Source organism: Neophocaena asiaeorientalis, unplaced genomic scaffold, assembly GCF_003031525.2.
Source record: "Neophocaena asiaeorientalis asiaeorientalis breed wild unplaced genomic scaffold, Neophocaena_asiaeorientalis_V1.1 scaffold46, whole genome shotgun sequence".
Lineage (NCBI taxonomy): Eukaryota > Metazoa > Chordata > Mammalia > Artiodactyla > Phocoenidae > Neophocaena > Neophocaena asiaeorientalis.
In genome coordinates this window covers 5936405-5960542 of record NW_020175393.1, presented here as the reverse complement: position 1 = coordinate 5960542, position 24138 = coordinate 5936405, and the positions used below count along the sequence as shown (strand labels likewise).

Below are 24138 nucleotides of genomic sequence, written 5' to 3'. Positions count from 1 at the left end.
TTGGGTGAGCCAATAAATTCCCATTTTGCCCAACTCCCTGAAACCCAAATTCCTGACATCCATCCATCTTTTTGCTAATTTATATAGACCATCCTATTCACTTAAAAACATTGTCAAATCTCATTCCCCATTCATTTATTAATATAAAGTCCTTTCCTAAATTATGGTTACAGTGATCATGATCATTTAGTCTTTCAACAACAGGAAGTATTTATTGAGAATCTACTATGTGCCCGTCATCAAAGAACACAGTGATGACTAAGTTTTCCAATGAACACAATTAAAATATGTGCCTTAGCAAAATTAACGTAAAACTCACTGTAAGTTATGGACATTTACATAAGCAGTGAAACCATAACTTAAATCTCGTTTGATTCTCACCAAAATCCTGCAAGGAAGCGCAGAGAAGGTTCAGTAATTACTCCAAGCTTCTACAGCTAATAAACAGTGGAACCAAAACTTGAACCTAGGTCTCTGGCTAAGTCAGAGTTGTTTTAATTATCCTGTGCTGCTTAAAGTGAGAAAATAGTTTTGGATCCTTATAATTTAAAAATCATAACTCCCAATTCTCTTTCCATCAGATTCGTATTTCCTACCACGTTGCAGCCCTGAGGTATGGGTGGTTACTGAACTTTAACAGTTAAACAGAAACAAAATTAGGTCATCAAGCAACAGCGAGAAACGCGCTTTCAAGTTGGCTGGTTTGGATTTTTTGTTTTCAACCTCAAGGTGCCCTCCATCATACGCAAGGCACCTTGGGAATTGTAGTCTTGGGTGTTGAGCGCTGTGGCCCGAGGCGCTGACTCACTGGGACCCAATCAGCAGACAGCCAACTTGCCCTCCGCGTAGCAATTGGCTGGAATTCAGCGGCCGCCCACCCCGTGGTGCCGTCTTGCGGGCGCTGGTGAAGGGAGCTTCGCGGTCGGCAGAGTGAGAGTAGCTGCTGCGTTCCTGGCCACCTTCGTCCGCGTTACAACAGTGCGGCCATGGCAGAACCGCAGCCCGCGTCCGGCGGCCTCACCGATGAGGCCGCCCTCGGCTGCTGCAAAGACTCGGACCCCAGCACCAAGGTGGGCGCAGAACCTAATTCTCCAGAGTCGGGGCCCGCCGTGCGTGGCGCGACTGGGACCCCAAGGAGGGAGCAGTCCCTCGGGCTCAACCAGGCCTCGCTTGGGCTGGATGATTCGAACTCTGGATTCGAACCCCATCCTACCACCACTGCAGCTCTGCCCGCCTTGGGCGGATCGGAGTGGGCTGGGAAGAGGGCCAGTGGTGTCCAGTGGGGGATCTGGAGAGGGTCCGTTTCTTCAAGTTGTTTGAAAGACTGCGATCCTGCTTGCTTTAACTTGCTTGATTTGGGACGGTAACAGGAAACCATGGCTAACCCAGGGTCAGAGCTCTTGTCTGTGGGTGTGCGTGTTCCCCAGGGCAGTAGAGGTGGAGAGTAAGAAAAGTAGTTTCTGAACTCCAGTCTACGTTCGAAGGTCTACGGGCCGGCTTTTCCCAGCCTGGATCATTTTCTGTAACTGTCGTGGCTCCGCGTTTAACTCCTCCAAACCAATCTGATAGCTCCTGACTTTAGCCGCGCCCAGAATTTCCCTTTGGGTTGGCCTTTCCGGTTGCTCACGGCCACACTTTGCTCGGTGGCCCCAGGAGAGATGGCAGGATCATGGAGCTTAGATCCGAAGGGAATCTTGGAAATTTCTTCACAGACCATCTCATTGCAGCTGAGACCCAGTAAGAGGAATGACCAGTTGCACATGAAGGCTCTCATCCCTTCAGCTTGCTTAACAGGTCTATACTGAGAGTCATTGTAACTCACTCAGGTGTGGTGCCTCCGGGCGTTGTCAAGATCAGACCGGGCAGCCGCTCTGGGGGTTTACTCCAGTGTACTCATCACTGTCAGAAAACGCCTTTGTATGTATTCATTTGACTGGGGAAGTTCTAAAATCCTTGACGTTTGAGTATGTGCTTTGTACAGACCTCTAAGACCGGTTGGTGACTTTAGTCCCTTCTTGCTCTTTGCCTTCAGGGTGGAGAGTCAGACACTTCTAATTGCTAAATCCTTTGACTAGCACCTGGTAGTACTTAGCTTAGGAAAAATGTTAGTCACTGCAAAATTAAGAGGGAAGAAGTAAATATATACATTTCCTCTCACACTTAATCTTACTTTTTATACTCTTTAATGTTAATACCTTGTTATTTCACATAATATAGATTGAGTTATTCAGTGTAAATTAATTTCCCAGGTAACTGGGCATTTTATATACTGGACTATTAAAAAAAATATTTCAAGGAGAGCGTGATAAAATTGATTGAGTACAATTCTTTGCATTCTTAATTTACACCTTTTTTTTTTGGCTGCGTTGGGTCTTCGTTGCTGCAAGCGGGCTTTCTCTGGTTGCGGAGAGCGGGGGGCTACTCTTCGTTGCGGTGCACGGGCTTCTCATTGCGGTGGCTTCTCTTGTTGCCGAGCACGGGCTCTAGGCGTGCGAGCTTCAGTAGTTGTGGCTCGCAGGCTCAGTAGTTGTGGCTCGCCAGCTCTAGAGCAGAGGCTCAGTAGTTGTGACTCACGGGCTTAGTTGCTCCGCGGCATGTGGGATCTTCCGGACCAGGGCTCAAACTCATGTCCCCTGTATTGGCAGACGGATTCTTGCCACCAGGGAAGTCCTACACACTCTTAATTTATGTCAATTTCTCTTGATTTGAAGTTTTTTTTGTTTTTTTTTGTTTTTGGCCATGCCATGTGGTATGCATGATCTTAGTTCCCTGACCAGGGATTGAACCTGTGCCCCTGCATTGAGAGCATGGAGTCTTAACCACTGGACCTCCAGGGAAGTCCCAGTAATTATTTTTTGAGATTAGTTGTTTTGCACCCTAGAAGCACCATATGGGGGACATAAAATGGAGTATATAATAGCAGCTGGGATATACTGGGTGTGCCAGGCCCCGGTTTGTTATTTTAAGTACATTACTTAATTTAATCCTCACAACAACCCTGTGAGGAAGGCATAATTATCTCCGTTTTATATATAAGTAGACAGTGGCACAGAGGTGTTGAGTAATTTGCCTAGCGAGGAACCCACACTCCCTATTGTGCTTCTAGAGTACTGACTACAGCAGTAATTTTGGAACTTGACATGAAGGAAAGTAGAAAACCTAAGTGAATTAATTCAGTCTGATCACTGATCATCTGCTATATGTAGAGAGCATGGTAGATACCTTGGGGGACATTCAAATGAACAAGATGAAGTTCCTCCCTTCACCAAACATACACCAACTCTAACATAAGATGGAACTGGGATTATGTGCTTTTGAAATTATAAAGCACTGTGGGAGCGCAGAAAGTAGAGATTTTCAAAGGTGGCATCTGTGGTATACACAGGGTATTTGGAGGCTGAAGACCTATGTTTGAATCCCCAATTCTATTATTGGCTATAGTGATCTTAGCAGGGTGTAAACAAAGCTGCTATAAGGATAAAATGTATCTATGATCTTTAAACTATGAAAAGCAATACAATTCAAGGTTGTATTTCAACTGTGGATATCAGGGAATGCGTCAAGCAGAAGGTGGGGGTGAGTCTAGGCCTTGAAGGATGGATGGGGTCCCAACATCACATGGGAGACGGTTACATGGGAGGGCATTCTAGGTGGAGGAAACATCTGAGCAAAAATGTGGTGAGATGGCAGAAAGATGCAATGTGGAGCATGTTCTGGAGAAATGAGTTACCTTGTTTTTGGTTCACGTTCAAGTTATCTAAGTGGTGGAGCAGTGGTAGAGAAGACTAGAATGGTAAGTTGGAGCCAGATCATGGAGAGAGCTTAGAATGTTACTTCTAAGAAAATCGAATTTTATATAGTTAGTGGGGAATCACTAAGGGATTCAAATCATTCTACAGAATAGATTGGAGGGATCCAAGCCTGGAGGTGATGAGAACACCTAAAAGCCTCTTCCAGAAGGTGAGAAAAGTGATGAGGGCCTGGTTTGGAAAGAAGAGAGAACAGCAGTGATAGAAAGTCAACTTGTTTGTTGATTATTTGCATCTTTGTCATAAAGGCAGACCAAAGAATGTACGGCTGCACCACCTTCTGGGCTGTCTTACTTAGCTAACTTTCTTCAAAGGCCAAGTGCTTCTTTTCCCAAGTAGTGATCTCCTGAAATACATTCTTTTTACTGTCTATCAGTGTCCTTTGATAAAATTATTTGGAGTCCCTTCCCATCTGAGTGGTAAATGATGAGGTCAGGGAAAACTTTCAGTGTTGGCGACACTTAAGCTGGGTTTTACCAAATCAAAGGAGGTAGCTAGGCAGAGTTGCGGGTAGGGGTTGAGGGAAGAAAGAATGGCAAGGAAGGAAGAAGGACAGTGGCCAGATGGATGAATGACTGTTCTCGGCAGAGAGAACTGTAGTATATATAAAAGCACGGTGACATCAGAGAGCTGATGCAGGGACCTACAGGTATACAATGAGACTGAAGTTATAGGCAATAGGAGTGAAGGGGAAGGTACATAAAACAGTCATTGGGATGCTCAAAGAAAATATGAACATCTCCACTTGGTTCATTTGTTTTTCTCATCCTATGAAGATTTCTGTTTGGTAAATATGTTTTTTTTAATATATGCTTTATTATTATTATTTTATTATTATTTATGTATATTTCTCTGTGTATACAATTAAAATATATATACATTTATGATGGGGCATGCTCTTTTTTTTTTTAACTGATAAAGGTATGAAATCAAAACCATTTCAGGTGACCAGTTTAGTGGAGTGGTAATAAAAGATGAAGTTAGAGAAGTATGCAGCAACTGTATGTGCTTCCTTTGGGGACTTTCTTCTAAAAGTTGTGAGGTACCACTGAAGGATTGATTTTTTTTTTTTAACATCTTTTTTTAAAAAAATAGATTTTATTTATTTATTTATTTTTGGCTGCGTTGGGTCTTCATTGCTGTGTGCAGGCCCTCTCCAGCTGTGGCGAGCAGGGGCCACTCTTCGCCGTGGCACACGGGCCTCTCACTGCGGCGGCCTCTCCCGTTGTGGCTCCCGGGCTCCAGAGTGCAGGATCAGTAGTTGTGGTGCACGGGCCCAGACACTCCGTGGCATGTGGGATCTTCCTGAACCAGGGCTCGAACCTGTGTCCCCTGCATTGGCAGGCGTACTCTTAACCACTGAGCCACCAGAGAAGCGCCTGAAGGATTGATTTTTAACCTAGAAATGACACAGTTAGCCTTTTGTTATAGAAAGATCAGTCTGGTACCATTATAGGAAGATCACTCTGGATTGCATTTGGGTTAGCCTGCAAGAAGCAGAGAGACCAGGCAGGCTTTGACAGTCGTCTAGGCAGGAAGTAGAGAGGACATGAGCAAGGTAGTAGTGATCTTTGGAAAGGCAAGGAGAAAGATTCCAGAGGGACTTGAGCAGTCAGGTTGATGGGACACTTGGATTGGATTACAGATGGAGTGGCGAGGAAGGAATCTGAGAAGACTTCAGGGGTCTGACTTGGGCTGACACCCAAGTCAGATTCTAGAGGCATTCTAGAGGCATTCCCTGTTGGTGATGTAGGAGGCAGTATTTATTTGGGCTGTGATTAATTTGATATTTTGACTCAGGTGGAAATGTTGAGTAGACTGGATGGAGATGTAAAACCAGAGCTGAGGTTAGAGGTATGGCTGCAAGATTGAAACTTCCCTTTTCTGAAGATGGAAGGTGGTAGAGGCAATGGAGATTTTGATTTTGATTCTGAGTAAGATATAATATGTAAAGCTCCTTAGTAACAGTTCTAGAGAAATGAGTGTCTTCATCACTAGAAAGAGAATTTGAAAGGTAGGACACAAAGTCAAGAAACTTTTTTGCCACTGTTGTAGCTTTTTAAAAAATATATATTATTTATTTATTTATTTATTTATTTTTGGCTGTGGTGTGTCTTTGTTGCTGTATGCAGGCTTTCTCTAGTTGCGGTGAGCGGGGCTACTCTTCATTGCGGTGCACAGGGTTCTCATTGCGGTGGCTTCTCTTGTTGCAGAGCACGGGCTCTAGGCGTGTGGGCTTCAGTAGTTGTGGCATGCAGGCTTAGCAGTTGTGGCTCGCAGTCTCTAGAGCTCAGGCTCAGTAGTTGTGGCGCACGGGCTTAGTTGCTCCGCGACATGTGGGACCTTCCCGGACCAGGGATCAAACCCGTATCCCCTGCATTGGCAGGAGGATTCTTAACCACTGCGCCACCAGGGAAGTCCCCAGCATAATTCTTAAAAACCCTAGGATTTTCAGAATGGTTATGAGCATTGGCTTCAACTTCAAGTCACCAGCGTATTAGCTCCTAACAAGAGAATCAGCCTGTCCTTGGAAGCTTTGAAGGCATTGACTTCTCTCTAACTATGAAAGTCCTAGGTGATATCTTCTTCTAATATAAAGCTATTTCATCCACACTGAGAATCTGTTGTTTAGTGTTGCCACCTTCATTCATTATCTTAGCTTTTGGATAACTTGCTGCAGCTTCTACATCAGCACTTGCTGCTTTACCTTGTATTTTTATGTTATGGAGCTGGCTTCTTTCCTTAAACCTCATGAACCAACCACTGCTAACTTCAAACTTTTCTTCTGCAGCTTCCTCACTTCTCACATCCTTCTAGAATTGAAGAGAGTTAGGGCCCTGCTCTGGATCAGGCTTTGGCTTGAGGGAATGGTGTGGCTGGCTTGCTCTTCTATCCAGACCACTAAAACTTTCTCCGTATCAGCAATAAGGCTGTTTTGCTTTCTTATCATTTGTGTGTTCACTGGAAGAGCACTTTTCATTTCCTTCAAGAACTTTTCCTCTGCTTTCACAGTTTGGCTAACTGGTGCAAGAGGCCTAGCTTTCAGCGTGTCTCAGCTTTTGACACACCTTTCTCACTAAGCTTGATCATTTCTAGCATTTGATGTAAAGTGAGAGACATGCAACTCTTCCTTTCACTTGAACACTTAGAGGCCATTGTAGGGTTATTAATTGACCTAATTTCAATATTGTGTCTCAGGGAATAGAGAGGTCCGAGGAGAGGGAGAGAGATGGGGCAATGGTCTATCAGTGGAGCAGTCAGAACACACACAATTATCAATTAAGTTTGTCATCTTATGTGGGCATGGTTCATGGCACCCCGAAAGGATTACAATAGTATCATCAAAGATCACTGATCACATATCACCATAACAAATAGAATGAAAAAATTTGAAATATTGTGAGAATTACCAAAATGTGGCACAGAGACATAAAGTGAGCAAATGCTCTTGGAAAAATGGCACTGACAGACTTGCTGGACACAGGGTTGCCACAAACCTTAACTTTGTAAAAAAACAAAACAAAACAAAACAAAAAAAACAATATCTGTGAACTGCAACAAAGTGAAATGCAATAAAACAAGCTGTGCTTAGATAAAACAAAAACAGGAGGACTCTGAAAAGCAGAGAGAATGGCAGACTGGCTAGGGACCTTGAGACCCTAGGAATAACATGGTGGTATACACACACACACACACACACACACACAAGCTATGCAAAGAGTGTATGCAAAAACACTATAGATAAATCAAAATGGAATTATAAAAAAAAAATTCCAGTGACCCACAAGAAGGCAAAGATAAAAAGAAAGGACAAACAGAAAACAAAAATAAAATGGCCAATTTAAGCCCTAATATTTCAATAATTACATTAGATGTAAATATACCAATTAAGACATATTGGTGGAGTGGATTTAAAAGCATGCCTCAAGTTATCTATTTGTGAGGTGATGGGTGTTAACTAAATTTGTGGTAATCATTTCTCAACATATGTAAGTTGAAGTCATGCTGTATACCTTAACCTTATATAATACTGTATGTCAATTATATCTTAATAAAACTGAAAGAAAAATAAAAATAAAAACATGCCCCACCTATATGCTGTCTACACGAAACTCACTTCAAATGTGATGACAGAGGCAACTAAAAGGATGGAAAAAGATATATAAACATTAATCAGAAGAAAGCAGGAGTGGCTATATTGTTTCAAATGCAGTAGACTCTAGAGCAAAGACAGTTATCATAGAGAAGTACATTATATAATGATAATAGGGTCCATTGACTAAGAAGACATAGCAATCCTAAATGTGTGTGCCTCAAACAATAGAACTGCAAAAAATATGTGAAGCAAAGACATACATGGAAGGAAAAAGAAAAATCCACAGTTTTAGTTGGAGACTATACTCCTCTCTCAACAATTGATTGAACTAGACAGAAAATTAGCAAGGATATAGACAAACTCAGCAACACCATCAATAAACAAGATCTAATCAAGATTTATAGAACATTACAGCCAGTAACAGCTGAATACGGGCATAGCTTGTTTGTATTGCATTTTGTAGATACTAGGGTTTTTTTTTACAAATTGAAAGTTTGTTGCAACCCTGCATGAAACAAGCGTGTTGGTGCTATTTTTCCAACAGCATTTGCTTGATTCTCTCTGTGTCACATTTTAGTAATTCTTGCAATATTTCAGACTTCCACTGTTATATTTGTTATGGTGATCTGTGATCAGTAACCTTTACAACTCACTGAAGGCTCACATGATGGTTAGCATTTTTTAGCAATAAAGTATTTTTAATTGAGGTATGTACATTTTTTTAGACATAGTACTATTGCACACTTAATAGACTACAGTATAGAGTAAACATACATGCACTGGGAAACCAAAAAATTTGTGACTTTTTTTTTTTAATATTTATTTATTTGGCTGCACCGGGTCTTAATTGTGGCACATAGGATCTTCGTTGCAACATGCGGGCTCCTTTAGTTGCATCATGCAGGCTCTTAGTTGCAGCGTGCAGAATCTAGTTCCCTGACCAGGGATTGAAGCCCCTGCACTGGGAACATGGAGTCTTAACTACTGGACCACAAAGTCCCTGTGTGACTCTTCATTGTGATCTTTGCTTTGTTGCAGTGGTGGCAAACCCATGATATTACCGAGGTATGCCTGTATAGTTTTTTTTCAAGTGCACACAGAAGAGATACCAAGGTAGACCATATCATGGGCCCTAAAACTAACTTCAACAAACTTGAAATAATTGAAATTATATAGAGCATGTTCAACCACAGTAGAATCAAACTAGACATCAGTAGCAGAAACATAACAGGAAAATCTCTAAAAACTTGGAAACTAAATAACACATTTCTCAATAATCCGTGGATCAAGAGGAAGTCTCAAGGGAAATTTTAAAAATTACATTGAACTGGATGAAAATGAAAAGAGCATCTCAGCTAAGACAGTGCTAAGAGGGAAATTTATAGTATTAAATGCATGTATTAGGAAATAGGAAATGTCTTCAATCAAGAATTTGTTTCCTTCTCAAGAACCTAGAAAAAGAAGAGCAGAATAACGCAAAGCAAACAGAAGAAAGGAAATAATAAAGAGCAGAAATCAATGAAATTTAAAACAAATTAGAAATAAATCAGTGAAACAGCTGATTCTTTGAAAAAAACCAGCAGAATTAACAAACTTGTATCAAGACTGACAAGAAAAGAGAGAAGACACGAATTACCAATATCAGGAATGAAACAGGGGATACCACTACAGACTGCAGACAAGAGAAGGGTGATAAGGGAATACTGAAAACAGTTCTACATACATAAATTTGACAACTTACATGAAATACACCGATTCCTTGAAAAACACCAACTACCATAACTTACCCATATGAAATAAATAATTTGAATAGCTCTATAACATAAGGAAATTGAATTCATAATAATCTTTTTAAAAAAATATCTTCAGTTCCAGATGATTTCACTGGAGCATTCTTCCAAACATTAAGGAAGAATTAGCATCAATTCTACACAATCCCTTCAAGAAAATTGAAGAGGAAGGAACACTTTTATTCATTTTATAAAGCTGTCATACTACCCTGATATCAAAACTAGGTGAAGACAGTACAAAAAAAAAGAGATATTACAGACCAATATCTTTCATAAGTATGGATGTAAAAATCCTTAACAAAATATTAGCAAATAGAATTCAGTGATATATAAAAAGAATCGCATACCATGATCAAGTGAGGTTTACTCCAGGTATGCAAGGCTGGTTCAGTATTAAAAAAAATCACAGTAACTCACCATATTAGGAAGCTAAAGAAGAAATATCACACGACAAAATTCAACACCATGATTTAAACACTTTTGTTTTTTCAGAAAAAATAGGAATGGGAGGGAACTTCCTCAAGTTGATAAAGAGCATCTATGAAAAACTTAAGAGCTAACATTATACTAAATGGTGATGCTTTCTCCTTAATTTGGGGGAACAAGACAAGTTTGCTCTCACCACTCATATTTGACGTAGTGCTGGAAGTTCCAGCTGGTACAGTAAAGCAAAAAAGGAAATAACAGTCAGGCAGATTGGAAGAAAGAAAGAAAACTGTCCCTATTTGCAGATGACATGATTGTCTACATAGGAATCTTAAGGAGTCTAAAAACCCTGGAACTAGTAAGTGGGTTCAGCAAGGTTGCAGAATACAAGATAAACATACAAAAATCAATTGGATTTCTATATATTAGCAAAGAACACATGAGCACCAAGATTAAAAATACAATACCATTTACAGTTGCTCAACAAAATTAAATATCTAGGTATAAATCTATCAAACATGTACAGAATTTGTATGCTGAAAATTACACATCGTTGATAAAGGGAATCAAAATCTAAATAATGGAGAGACATACTGTGTTCATGATTGGAAGACTCAGCATAGCAAAGATGTCAGTTCTCCACAAATTGGTATACATGTTTAACACAGTCCCTATCAAACCTTTTCTCTTTAGATATAGTCAAGGTTATTCTAAAATTTATGTGGAAGGCAAAGAGAGTAGAATAACTAAATCTTGAAAAGAATAGGGTGGAAGGAATCAGTCTACCTGATTTTAAGACTTGCTATATAGCTGCAGTAATCATTACTCCATGGTATTGTCAGAGAGATAGACATAGATCAGTGGAAAAGAGTAGAGAACCCAGAAATAGACTCACACTAATAAACCCAACAGATTTTTCACAAAGATGCAAAAGCAATTCAGTGGAGAAAGGACAGATTTTTCAACAAATGGTGCTGGAGCAGTTGGCCATCCATGGGTAAAAAGTGAAGCTTTACCTGAGTTCACATCTTATACCAGAAAATCCATTTAGAGGTGCTCAAAGGGACCTTGACTTTGACCCTTTGGTTCACTCCCTGCTCCACTTTTTATAGTTTTGTCAGGATTACATTGTAGGCACGTAGTACATGTACTAGAAATTTCCCTGATTGTACCTTTAAAGTTTTTTCACAGTAGTTTTAAATTAATTAGATTTGGAGATTGCCCACCCCGACCCTCACAAAAGACTGATTATTTCTATCATTCTTCCTTTTTATAAGGCAAAGGAGCAAATCTTTGTTACCTTGTAATCATCCCAGAAAACCCAAAGATAGTTTGAGCATAAAAGACATCTTTTATTATTCTGAATTTAGAGCATAAGAAGGAAAAGACAAAGTTAAGAACTGTCTCATGAGACAAGACATCAACTTTAGTCTTTTTTAAATGCAAGATATATTTATTTCAAACAATATTTTAGAACCATAGCAATAAACAGTGATTTTTAGAAACTTAAAGAAAGGAACATTTTTCCAAGATCATTCAAGTGTTTATCAAAAGTAGCAGAGGTATTCTGTTACAGAGAGTTAGCAGAATATCTTGGTGATTAAAAGAAAACTGTTATCTGAGCATAGAATAACTTGATCATTTTATAAAAAGCAAGCCCTGCTTGTTTTTTTATATCGTCCAAATAATACTTTGGCAACAAAGGTTTTACACACCTCTATTTTTTATGAATAACACCACTAGCATTGAATATACTTTTAATCTTTTTGGCATGTATAGACTCCTTTTTACAAGTTAAAAATGATTTTAGAGTTTATATTTGTGTTTTCTTAGAAATAATCTATCATGTTAAGTCTTCTCAGTCAGAAAAATGGTGTATCTTTCCATTTTTTAAACTATTTTTTCCAGCTTTATTGAGATAAAATTGACATATAACATGTATGTCATATACCATGAGCATGTCCAAGTGCTTCTAAAGCAGCGTTTTAAATGTCTTCACATATTCTATTATGCCTGTGTCATAATTTATCTATTTCTTCATTGTTAGAGGTAGGTTAGCAAGGTGGTTGAAAGCAAGGACTTTGGAACCAAACTGTTTGGACTGAAGTTTTTTCTCTGCCACTTACTTTCTTAGCAGTAAAATGGGGATGGTATAATACTTATCTCATAGAGTAGTTGTGAAGATTATATAAGTTAATTTCTGTAAATCATTTAGAACAGTGTCTGGACCATAGTTACTGTGTAAATGTTGTGATGAATGTCTTTATACATAAATCTTTGTCCAAGTTTCTAATTATTTCCTTACATAGATTTTTAGAAGGGCAACATTCTGATCGATGAGTATGAACTCTTTAAGAGTTTTAAAGACTCTTCAGATCCAAATTGCTTCTTAGAAAGATTGTAGGATAGGTATAGGGATAGGATAGCATAAGGATAGGGATAGGATAAACAGGGTTGTTGAACTTGTTTTACAGCACTTGGCACAGAATCTACAGAAAAGAAAAAACAAACAAACAAACAAAAAAAACACAACTCTGTAACTAAGGTACCTGGATTTGAACATAGCCTTTATGGACTGAACACAGGTATTTAATAATAATAAAGCCATGATGGACTGAGGGGACAAAATTTCTTTCTTCTTAAACAGTGTGTTACAATGGTGGACTGTTGGTATTTTGTTACAGGAAGCAAAATTAGTGTTGGTAACAAGTAGTAAAAGTTAAAGGTGTTTAATATATACTGTTTCCCTTTAGGATTTTCTCTTGCAGCAGACCATGCTGCGAATTAAGGATCCTAAGAAGTCATTGGACTTTTATACTAGAATTCTTGGAATGACGTAAGTAAACTGTTTATTAGTGCCTATAATGTTTAAATACATAGCTTTGCAAATATAGGGAATGTTTTCAGATCCATTGTAAAAATGGATTAAAGTTTGCTTCAAAGGTCACAAAAGTCCTTTTGGCCAGGAGTCTGGGACTAGGCTTGACTGACTAGGGGTTCTGTCAGGTTCCTCTCCTCTATCCCAGCCAGGCTCACTGGGCAACATGACACCAGTACTTGCATTTTCTCTGACTCCCTTCTCTCTAAGAGCTGCCAGTTAAATCCTTAATGTGTCCAGACTGTTTTGATGTTATGGCCACTTTTAGCCTCTTGTTTACTTCAGAAAAGATATAGCTATTAAGACACAATACTTAGAAAATGAATGAGTTTTAGGTAAACTCATTCATTTTCTAAGTTTTAGGTAAACTGGCCGTCTATTCCATTTTTATAGGATGTGTTCTCTTTTGCTGAATAGGTAATATTCACTGATCTTATAATCTTTAAGACATATTTCTTTTTCTTGATTTGTTTCCCAAAATAACATGAGGGTTTTTATTTGTTTTGGGTAATATAGATACATAAAGAATAAAACAATCTTTAATTTACTGCCTAGATAACCTCCATTGACATTGAGAGAAAACTTTAAGTAATACAGTATATGTCTGTGTTAGAAAATCTGACCAATTCTGAGAAATACAAAGTGAAAAGTGACAGCTTCCGTCCCCCAGTCCTCTTCAAAGATAACTGCTGTTAACAGTTTCTTATAATTCTTTCCAGAAAAAGTAGTTTTGTATGTATTTATGACATATTTAAAGGGCAGAATGAAACCAGATTTACTGAACACGTGCTATTTGCCAGGCACTTTATATCTCATTTCGTTGTCTTCACAGTAGGTTTATGAGATAGCTTATATCCCTATTTTACATGGAAGGAAGAAACCAAAGCTTAAAGACATTAACTTAATGACCCCAGATTCCACAGTGGGCACATGGCAGAGCTGGAATTTGAATCCAGGTTTGATCAACTCCAATGTTGACCTTGTTTTTAAAGAGCCCCCAACTAGGGTACAACTTGACATTATATTGAAAGATATGCTGAGCTGAGAAAAGCAAGTTAAAACAGGTTCAGGTGTTCCATTTCCCATCTGATTGGTCCGTCTGCTTTGGTAGGTGCAGAGATAGTTTTCAGAATTGGAGTATTTGAGGTGTTTGATACATCATTATAAAAAGTTAGAGTAAATCTTATTTGTGATGAATCAGTACATAGCTCTTAGTGGGCCAAGGCATATAACATGACAGTGATAAGTAAAAGATTTGGAACAGAACTCTAGAAACTTTCCATTTGCTATGCTGCAACGATTCCCTCTTGTTGATTTTGAATGAGGTCATGTTTGAGCATTTAATCCTCCATAATCTAAAGAAAATTGTATTGTGTGTGTCCTCATTCTACCCTACTCCTTGCAAAATAATCTTACCCTCTTTAAACTCAGTTTAGAGGCCACGACTTCAGTGAATCTTCTCAGAACCTCAGGATGAGTAATTCATCACGCACTCTCATGATCAGTCTCTCCTTTTCCACTGCTCTTTCCCCTCAACCTACAAAAAAGCTTAAGTCTTCTCTATTCTAGGATAATTCTTGCCCTCCGCTCTCTTTTGCTGTCCTTTCCGTCATCATGACCATCTGTACAGGCAGACCACCACTTACTGTTTCACTTGCTCACCTCCCATTCTCCAGCTTCTGCTGTCGTATGCTGCTGAAACTGCCCTCACAGGACCTTTCCATGTCTGCTCACCTCTTCTCAGACCTAATCCTGTCTGACCTTTCTGCAGTATTTGATACTGTAACCACTTCATGTCTTTTGTGATATTAATCTGTCCTTCTCTCTTAACACCTATGCTCAGTTTCCTAGGAGTTTTGGCATAGTAAGAACTCAATAAATTTATTTTTCTTTAACTCAATGCCGTATAGCTGAAAGAACAATAAGGTGTGATGTGTTATATTTTTCACTAAAAATAAATAAAATTTTCTTTTGAAGTTACCTTTTGCCATTTATAAGCAAGTACCATAAATCCAACTAAATTGCATTATATTTGAAGAATTGATGAATTACAAAAGTTTCCATTTTTATTTTTATTATTATTTTGTTTTTTGCGGTACGCGGGCCTCTCACTGTTGTGGCCTCTCCCGTTGCGGAGCAACAGGCTCCGGATGCACAGGCTCAGCGTCTGTGGCTCACGGGCCTAGCTGCTCCACAGCATGTGGGATCTTCCCGGACCGGGGCACGAACCCGTGTCCCCTGCATCGGCAGGCGGACTCTCAACCACTGCGCCACTGGGGAAGCCCAAAAGTTTCCATTAAAAAAAAAATTTTATTTCACTGATATATACAGATGAATAAATTTTTTTAAATGAGACTTTTTAAAATTGATTTTCCTTGCTTTTTCTATTAAAACAGCCTCACCGGGCTTCCCTGGTGGCGCAGTGGTTGAGAGTCCGCCTGCCGATGCAGGGGATGCGGGTTCGTGCCCTGGTCCGGGAAGATCCCACATGCCGCGGAGCGGCTGGGCCCGTGAGCCATGGCCGCTGAGCCTGCACGTCCGGAGCCTGTGCTCCGCAACGCGAGAGGCCACAGCAGTGAGAGGCCCGTGTACTGCCAAAAAAAACCAAACCAAAACAAAATAGCCTTACCATGTACAGCTCTTATTCTTAGTAGAACTTGAATATTGTTATGTTGATTTTAGTATGAATCAGCTTTTCCTATTGTTAATTGATTCAGACTTGTTGTTTAATTTCAGACTACTCCAAAAATTAGATTTTCCCACTATGAAATTTTCACTCTATTTCTTGGCTTATGAGGATAAAAATGACATCCCAAAAGATAAAGATGAAAGAGTAGCATGGGTATTCTCCAGAAAAGCTACACTTGAACTGACACAGTGAGTATAAGTTTTAATTTTTTTTATATACTCTACATTATTTTGAAGCTTATTTTTTTTTAACTTTTTTTCCTTTCTTATCAGCTTAATTCAAACCAGGTCTGCCTAATCACTTTCAACTTGTAACAGTATGTTTGAGTATTTTCTATGGATCTTATGGTCTTTGTATTGCTCTTGTGGCATGGATAGGGCAAGTGAGAGAGATCATTTGCCTTTTAGACAGAGAATATAAGACTGAAATGGCAAGATATTTTTCAAACGGTAGCTGATGAATGTTTAGGTACTGTAAGTAAGGTCTTCATAATTTCAGCATTTTTGTTGAAATTGGCATTCCCCTTCTTTCTTTTTTATTCTTTATGTTGTTTCTGTGCACCCGCTAAAAACTATCAAAAGAGCATTTGTTACAGGGTGTGTGATTTAATGTGTCCCCTGATTCAAAACAGCCCTGGAATCAGAAAGACCTAGACATGAGTCTTGGCTCTGACAATAGCTCTGCGACCCTAAACAAGTTATATCACCTCCCTAAGTGGCAGTCTCATTTATAAAATGGAGATACTCAGATCTAGCCCTTGGAGCTGTTCTGAGGACTTAAAGAAGTATAAAGTACTTAGCACAAGAAATGATAGTTGCTATTATTATAATTATTGTTCTTATCCAGATGTCTAATTTTATTGTCTCCTTAGTCATTCTTTCCCCTTTTGCTCTTTCTGTAGTTGAAAACTTAATATTTACAGTAACAGAGATTAGACCAAGTATATTAAGTAGCATATATACATGGTAAGATTTCAAAGATTGTTGCAGCTTTCTTTTCAGAATACCTGTTCTCCAGGTCACTTGCAATTATGTTTTCCCTCCTTTTGTAGCAATTGGGGCACTGAAGATGATGAGGCCCAGAGTTACCACAGTGGCAATTCAGACCCTCGGGGATTTGGTATGTTTGCCTATTTGTGTGTAATAAACATGGATTTGTGTGATTTTTCCATTGTGTACCTATTTATGATTGTAAGCAATCTAAAACATTAAGTATAATCAATTTGTTAGGAGTATGGTTTTTTTTTTTCCACAAATAATTTTATTTAGGAGTTGTTTAATTTCATCATCTCAGTCTAAACTTTTTACATTTACTCTCTCACAATGATTTTACTTTTCAGTTTCAGTATTATATTTCCAGTAGATGTTTTAATTTAAAAAACAAAAAAACAAAAATGATGGTTAATAATAATCCCGATTTCTGCCAGCATACACTTCTGCCTTGATCTCAAATCTCTCAACCAAAACAAGAGTATTACCAGTTTAAATTGGCTGCTATGTAGTCAGTATCAATAATAAGCCTATTAAGCATGAGTAAATGGTTCCTCTTTTGTGTTGTAGGTTATTCTTAACAGATCAAACTATTTATGAGCCAGTATTGGGCTATGTTAAATAATTTATAATTCAGAGCAACTAATTAATTTATTATACCCAGCCAGTTAGATTCTTGTTCTTTAATGTATTATAGGTTTTGAACCAGCTTGATTCAGTCTGTTTTCAGATGCCTTATGTTTTGTAACAAACTAGTTTTGGAAGCCACTTGTGGCACATGGGTACCCTGTTGTAATTTTTCCTTCTTTCTCTCTGCCTTGTTTTGGGGGTGATTACCTAAGGTCACATTGGAATTGCTGTTCCTGATGTTCACGGTGCTTGTAAAAGATTTGAAGAACTGGGAGTCAAATTTGTGAAGAAACCTGATGATGGTGAGTCTGCTACTTGTTTTCTTCAGGCCTATGTTTAGTTATATAACATTTACTAAGTACCCACAGAGGGTACTGTTGTAATAAAATCCTTTTGGTTGTAAGTAACTTGGAATTCTACTCCAGCCTGCTTAAGGAAAGAAGGGAAATGATTGGAAGAATACCTAGTTATCTCAGGGAACTGAAAGGCAGCACCTAGGGTGGCTTCACATGGGACTAGTCACAGGATCTAGAGAGCTGTCAAGGACCTAGGCTCTCTCTCCACCCCTTGACCCTACCATTCTCTCAGTGACCACCAGCTTTCGCTCTCTCGGGTATATCTAACCACCCAAAAGAGTAAGTTCCTTAAAGTCTGTTTCATCTGCTGTTAATGTAACTACACCAAGTCTCTTCAGTTAATAATTTCCTGAATTTTTTTTTTCATCCTTTTTCAACCTTTGCGTGTCCTTCAGTTTTAGATATATCGCTTGACATAGTATATATCTGGATTTTGTTGGATTTACATGTATTATAATTATTTTATTTAGATCTGTTTTTGCCACCATAATTTATTATTTAATTTTCATTTGAAATATTTCACTGTTTCATTTCAATCCTTTTTTTTTTTTCAATTAGGAGATTTGATATCCAAATATCCTCCTCCCTAGTAAGGAAAGAACTTGCTTCCCTCTACCTCCATTATGTTGCTGTTACTCAGGCTGGGATATTATTGGTTTATTTTTCCTTTTTCTTTAGCTTTGGCTTTTTATTTTAAGATAATAAATATATCAAGGTATATATTTTTTCTCCATAGATCTCTTGCAGCATCTTTCAGATTTTTCTGTCCCTTTATTAAGTACCTCAACCAAAACTGTTTTTAAAGGGTTTGTGAGGCAAAACTCTTGAAGCTCTGTATGTCCCAGAACCATGCCTTTATACATATGAATGACAGTTTTGTTGACTATAAAATCTTAGGTTTATTTTCCTTCAGTCTTGAAAGTACAACTATATTGTCTTATTTTTCCCATCCAGTGTTGCTGCTGAAAAATCTGATCTGTGTTCCTTCATATAGTTTCTTCTGTTTTGTTCTAGAGGCTTTTTATATTTGTTATTTCTTTGTCCTTGCCTTCCTTCTGGGAGATTTCTTCAAACTGGCATACCAGTTAGCTAGTTTTTCCTCAGATGTATCTGTTCTTATATTTATCTTCTGTATTCTCACCTATTATGTAATTAATTTCAGCTATTATGATATTGATCCTGAATTTTTGCTGGGCTCCTTTAATATTTTCTTGTTCTTGTTTTGTGTTGGTCGTATTGAATATTCCTCGTTGCTTTTACATGTTTTAATAGTTCTTGGCCCCCATTGATCTAATATTTGTTCTTCTGTTTGAATGTATAATCCATTGTTTGTTTTATAGTTATATTCCTCAAATTCTTATTATTTTGGTCTCAGAGGTTACTTTGTTGTTGTTGTTTTTTGAAACTGAAACCATTAGCTCTTCCAAACATCAGGCAGTGTGAATGGGGGAAGGCCAGACCTCAGTCCTTAAAAATCCACATGTTCTCAGGGAGATGTGCTGAGCAGAGAGAGAAAATAAGAGTTAAACAAATACTTCACACTCTGCAGTCAGATCCTTTTCCCCCACTTTGTCCCTGATGGAGTAGTAGTATTAGTAGGAGACAGTTCTGGGATTGTCTTTCCCTCACCCTGGTTGTGGGGAAAGTGAAACCTCTGGGAGATCAGTTGGTACCCACCTGTCTTTCTGCCCTTATCTACTCCCGAGGACATTTGAACCAGTAGTTTCAACCCCCCCACCCCCACCCAGTGGGAGTAGGTGCTAATGTCCAAGGCACTGGGAGAAGCAAGAGCCAAACTAACAAAACTCCTGTTTATTCTCCCACAGCCTTGTGGTCCAGCCAAAAGTACCCCCTTCCACACAAAGCAGGTTAAAACAGTCACTACCCCACCCCCACCGTTCCTCTCCCCAACTATCACCTCAGGGGCATTGTACTTTTTTTTTTTTTCCTATTTTTTTAATCTGTGTTCCTCTGGGGTTGATCTTGAAGAAAGGAGCCAGAGATAGGAGTCAAACTACTTCAGCATCTTGGTACCAAAATAAATTTCCGAGGTCACATTTTTCCATTTAAGCAAAGAACTCTACTACTAGACCTACTAGCCTCTCAATCCCAGTTTTGAATTCCTGGGAGAAAGAATCTGATTGGCAGAGCTTGGGTTACATAGAATAGCGTATGACCTAAGCATCTCGGTCCTTTGGCTGTGTAGATAAGCCATGCTACCTCCTCCCTTGAGCACCTATCTATTTCCTTTATCCTCTTTAAAATAAGACAGTTTCTTTGACTACTCAACTAGTAGCATGAAGTAATAATGTGCAGGTGAAATAAATACCTGAGACTTACAAGATGCAGCCAGTCCCACAGTTTATTTCAGGAGAGTTGGTTTACAGCTGTGTGTAGAAGATAAAATATGTCATTCTGAAAATCGTGCATCTGGGCAACACCGACAATAGAATTTTTTTAAGTTAAAACTATAAACAAAACAATGTAATTAACTAAAATACAAATTAAAAATTGAATTAATAAAAAATGTATTTTAAAGTTTTAAGGTTTTTTTTTTAAAGTCTTTTCAATAATGAAAATCATTTTGTTTTACAGGTAAAATGAAAGGCCTGGCATTTATTCAAGATCCTGATGGCTACTGGATTGAAATTTTGAATCCTAACAAAATGATAACTATTATTTAGTTCTGTGAGAATGCTGCTTCGAGATTTCAGTGAAGACGTTGTGGAAGGTAAAAAAGGAGACAATGTGATTCAAGATATTCGTTTAACAGAAGCAACTAGGACTGATGGATTATTGTCTCAATTCAAATTGTTCTTAAGTCTATTTCCCTTTCCTATTTCAGCTATGTTTTTCACCTAACTGTTCAGTCATTCTAGTTTTAAAGTAGTGCTTTGTCTTATGTCCTTGAATGTAGTTGTATAACTACTTTTTTAGGCAATAATTAGAACAATTCCGTTCAGAGGCTGCATTTTGCCTTCTATCTTCTGACGAGATACAAGTCTACAAGTCTGCCTTTGAATCATCATTTAAAAAAAAAAAACAACCACTTAACATGTTTTGTTGTGATTACCTTCTGAGGTTTCAATTCCTCAGAAGTAACTTCAGAATGGGAAGTAAAGAACCCCAAACAAAAATGAAGCTTCGTGTATATTTCAAATAGTATAAAGTTTATTTTACAAAAGAAAAGTTACTCTTGGGAGAAATTCAGAATTATGCTGAGAAGGATGTGGATAGAAAAACTAATTTTTTCTTCGTTACAAAGTACTTTGAAAGTTGAAGGACTAACCTCTTTATTTTGGGATGGGGAAGAGGATGGGAATATTACATACCGGGTATGCAAACACGGACTAGGCTGTCACATACTTTATCTCCCTTAATCCTCCACAGTATCCTGTGAGATAGAAAGTAGGCTGGACATGCAAAATAACTTTAATGAATCCAAGGCAATATAAATAGGCTAAGGACTCAAGATCTCATCATCATTTTTAGTATTTAGATTATACCTCAAAAATTAGTACCTTGGGGCTTCCCTGGTGGCGCTGTGGTTGAGAATCTGCCTGCCAATGCAGGGGACACGGGTTCAAGCCCTGGTTCGGGAAGATCCTACATGCCACGGAGCAACTAAGACCGTGTGCCACAGCTACTGAGCCTGCGCTCTACAACCCGTGAGTCACAACTACTGAAGCCTGCGTGCCTAGAGCCCGTGCTCTGCAACGAGAAGCCACCGCAATGAGAAACCTGCGCACAGCAACGAAGAGTAGCCCCTGTGCACAGCTAGAGAAAGCCCACGTGCAGCAACAAAGACCCAATGCAGCCAAAAATAAAATAAATAAATTAAAAAAAAAATTAGTACCTCACAGTACCTCCTTCACTAGTGTTCTTTGTAAAAACCTTCAAAGAGTTTGAGCATTGTCCTCTCAGCTTTCGAGCCTGAGTACCACGGTGAGGAAGAAGCAGTGGAGGAGGTCTGGAGAATGCGGCCGCTCTGGGGATGCCTGGTTGTCCCTGTGCAAGTGGTGCTTGTGTTTCTTGTGAAGAGCCCCTACCCCAAGGTCTTCCAGATGCCAGTAATCATTTAGGATAAATTATGTTCAGTGATAACATAACTTAGTTATCAGAAATCAGCTCAGTGGTCTTCCCTGCCATGATTCACATTTTTTTTTTAATTTTTAAAATTTATTTATTTATGGCTGTGTTGGGTCTTCGTTTCTGTGTGAGGGCTTTCTCTAGTTGTGGCATAAAAAAAAAAAAACTGATTTTGAAAATCTCTTATGGCGTAGATAATAAGAACATCCAGTTTGTGGTTTAACTACATTTGGATTTTTTGTGGACTCTAGTGGAAGACCTTTGGATAGGCCTTGCCAACTGTGCTTACACTGCTAGAAGCACTTTCATTTCCTTTTTGGATGGAATGGATTTATGCGAGCAGTTCAAACAAAAAGCAGTACTTATAGACTGAAGTAAAATAAAATTTTAGAAAAGACTGTGTTTAATTTGTAAACTTCTATCCAGCATGTTCTTTAAAAAAAAAAAAAATCTGCCCTGGGGGAGTACTGCAAGGATTTTTGAAGGGCCTTGCAGACTCATTGAGAACTGGGAATAGTTGTAATTCTATACATCAGGCAAAGCACATAATTTCTATGGATAAGGAAGGGTCGGGAAGATGAGAAGAGGAAAGTAAATGGATAAAGGATTTGGGTAGAAAAAGTGCAGAGAAGAAGAGAAGACAAATATCAAAAGTGAGTCATGGAAACCAGTGCTGGTACATTTTGGGTACTAGCATTACCAAGTGGGAGGGTTATTAGATTCATAAATTTAGTCATTTAAACCTTTTTTTCCTCAGAAAGAAGCCTTCTCTACTTGCTAAGTAAAACTTGCCAAAAGATAGCCCTTGCTACTCTTTAAATCTGATCCCTGTATGCATTGAAAAAATATGTATTGTATCACTGGGCCTTGCTAGGGATTAGAACAATTCACTTCTAAATTAATTTATCTGAGCATCAGTGACATGAAAGGGTGAATTAGAGCACAATAAGTTTTCTTCTTTTCCATTATTGGACAGCCAGACTGTATAGCTTACTGTTAATGTAAAATAAATCAGTTGCTCATGAACCCTACATAAGACTCAGTTATAACACATATGGTCTGAATAGGAGCTGATGACTGTGAGAGAATCGCTACGGCTTCCCCATGTAGCATTCTGACCAGGGTCGCGTACAGTGTATATAAATATTCCTTGGCAACACAACTGCTTGTGAAGAGGGTTATATCTGTAAAGGTGCATGCTGCTGACAATAAGAAAAGACCTGGGCTTCCCTGGTGGCGCAGTGGTTGAGAGTCCGCCTGCCGATGCAGGGGACACGGGTTCGTGCCGCGGTCCGGGAAGATCCCACATGCCGCGGAGCATCGCAGAGCGGCTGGGCCCGTGAGCCATGGCCGCTGAGCCTGCGCGTCCGGAGCCTGTGCTCCGCAACTGGAGAGGCCGCAGCAGTGGGAGGCCCGCGTGCCCGAAAAAAAAAAAAAAAAAAGAAAAGTCCTAACTCTATCAGATGTAACAAGCACTTCAGAGGTTCTGGAATTAGTTGATAGAGGGTTCAGAACTATCAGGCACTCTGGTTTCCTTCTATCTTTGCCAAACTGTCATTCTCAGCAGTTGTTTGGGGGGCTAATAATACCTGTGATCAAAAACGCCCACTATGAGGACTTCCCTGGTGGCGCAATGGTTAAGAATCCGCCTGCCAATGCAGGGGACACGGGTTCGAGCCCTGGTCCGGAAAGATCCCACATGCCGCAGAGCAACTAAGCCCGTGTGCCACAACTACTGAGCCTGCGCTCTAGAGCCCATGAGCCACCACAAAGAGTAGCCCCGGCTCACTGCAACTAGAGAAAGCCCGTGCACAGCAATTAAGACCCAACGCAGCCAATTTATTAATAAATAAATAAATTAAAAAAAAAAAAAAGCCTACTATGATTCCAGGTGTCACTGTACAATGTCCAGTGAAAGAAAATAACCTGTTTTTCCTTTTGTGTCTTTAATGAGTGTAAAACCTTTCTCAGAGCTCATCAGCAGAATTCTCCTTATGTCTCAAACCAGAATTGGGTCACTCACTTGGCTCTAATCATTGACAGAGGGACTGAGACCACTCTGACTTAGATCATATTTACTGCAGTTACCTACATGAGAGTAGACACCGCATCCAAACTGAAACTGCCAGAATGGAGGAGCAAATAAGGGCTTCTGAAAAGGCGAAACAGAAACTGCAACAGGGTGAAATTAAATATTGAGAACTTAGTGGGTGCAAGGGTGCTGTAAGAAATCAGAACACATTTCCTGCCCTCAAAGAACTTGTTCTGAGATTGTGGTTCTCAACTATATCAGACTTAGCAAACCCTCCTTATAACATGGGAATGTTTATAACATCTATCACACCCGCTATCCTAAAACAAAATTCATATATAACTTACCTATATA

General features: G+C 39.1%; 1 protein-coding gene across 1 annotated transcript; it reads left to right on the top strand.

Moving 5' to 3' along the window:
• Positions 1–910: 910 nt before the first annotated feature.
• On the top strand, positions 911–20804 carry GLO1 (glyoxalase I). The gene is made up of 6 exons (XM_024765880.1): positions 911–1070; positions 12875–12957; positions 15736–15876; positions 16740–16807; positions 17520–17609; positions 20259–20804. Exons 1-6 carry the CDS (start codon positions 987–989, stop codon positions 20345–20347), a joined length of 555 nt encoding a protein of 184 aa, XP_024621648.1. The 5' UTR covers positions 911–986; the 3' UTR covers positions 20348–20804.
• The last annotated feature ends 3334 nt before the right edge of the window (positions 20805–24138 follow it).

What these genes read in the sequence shown, in the direction of transcription:
- GLO1 (XM_024765880.1), top strand. Translation starts at nt 987, where the DNA reads ATGGCAGAACCGCAGCCCGCGTCCGGCGGCCTCACCGATGAGGCCGCC. An exon ending in TTCAGACCCTCGGGGATTTG is followed by an intron (nt 16,808 to 17,519) that starts GTATGTTTGCCT and finishes TGATTACCTAAG; the next exon opens with GTCACATTGGAATTGCTGTT. An exon ending in TGTGAAGAAACCTGATGATG is followed by an intron (nt 17,610 to 20,258) that starts GTGAGTCTGCTA and finishes TTTGTTTTACAG; the next exon opens with GTAAAATGAAAGGCCTGGCA.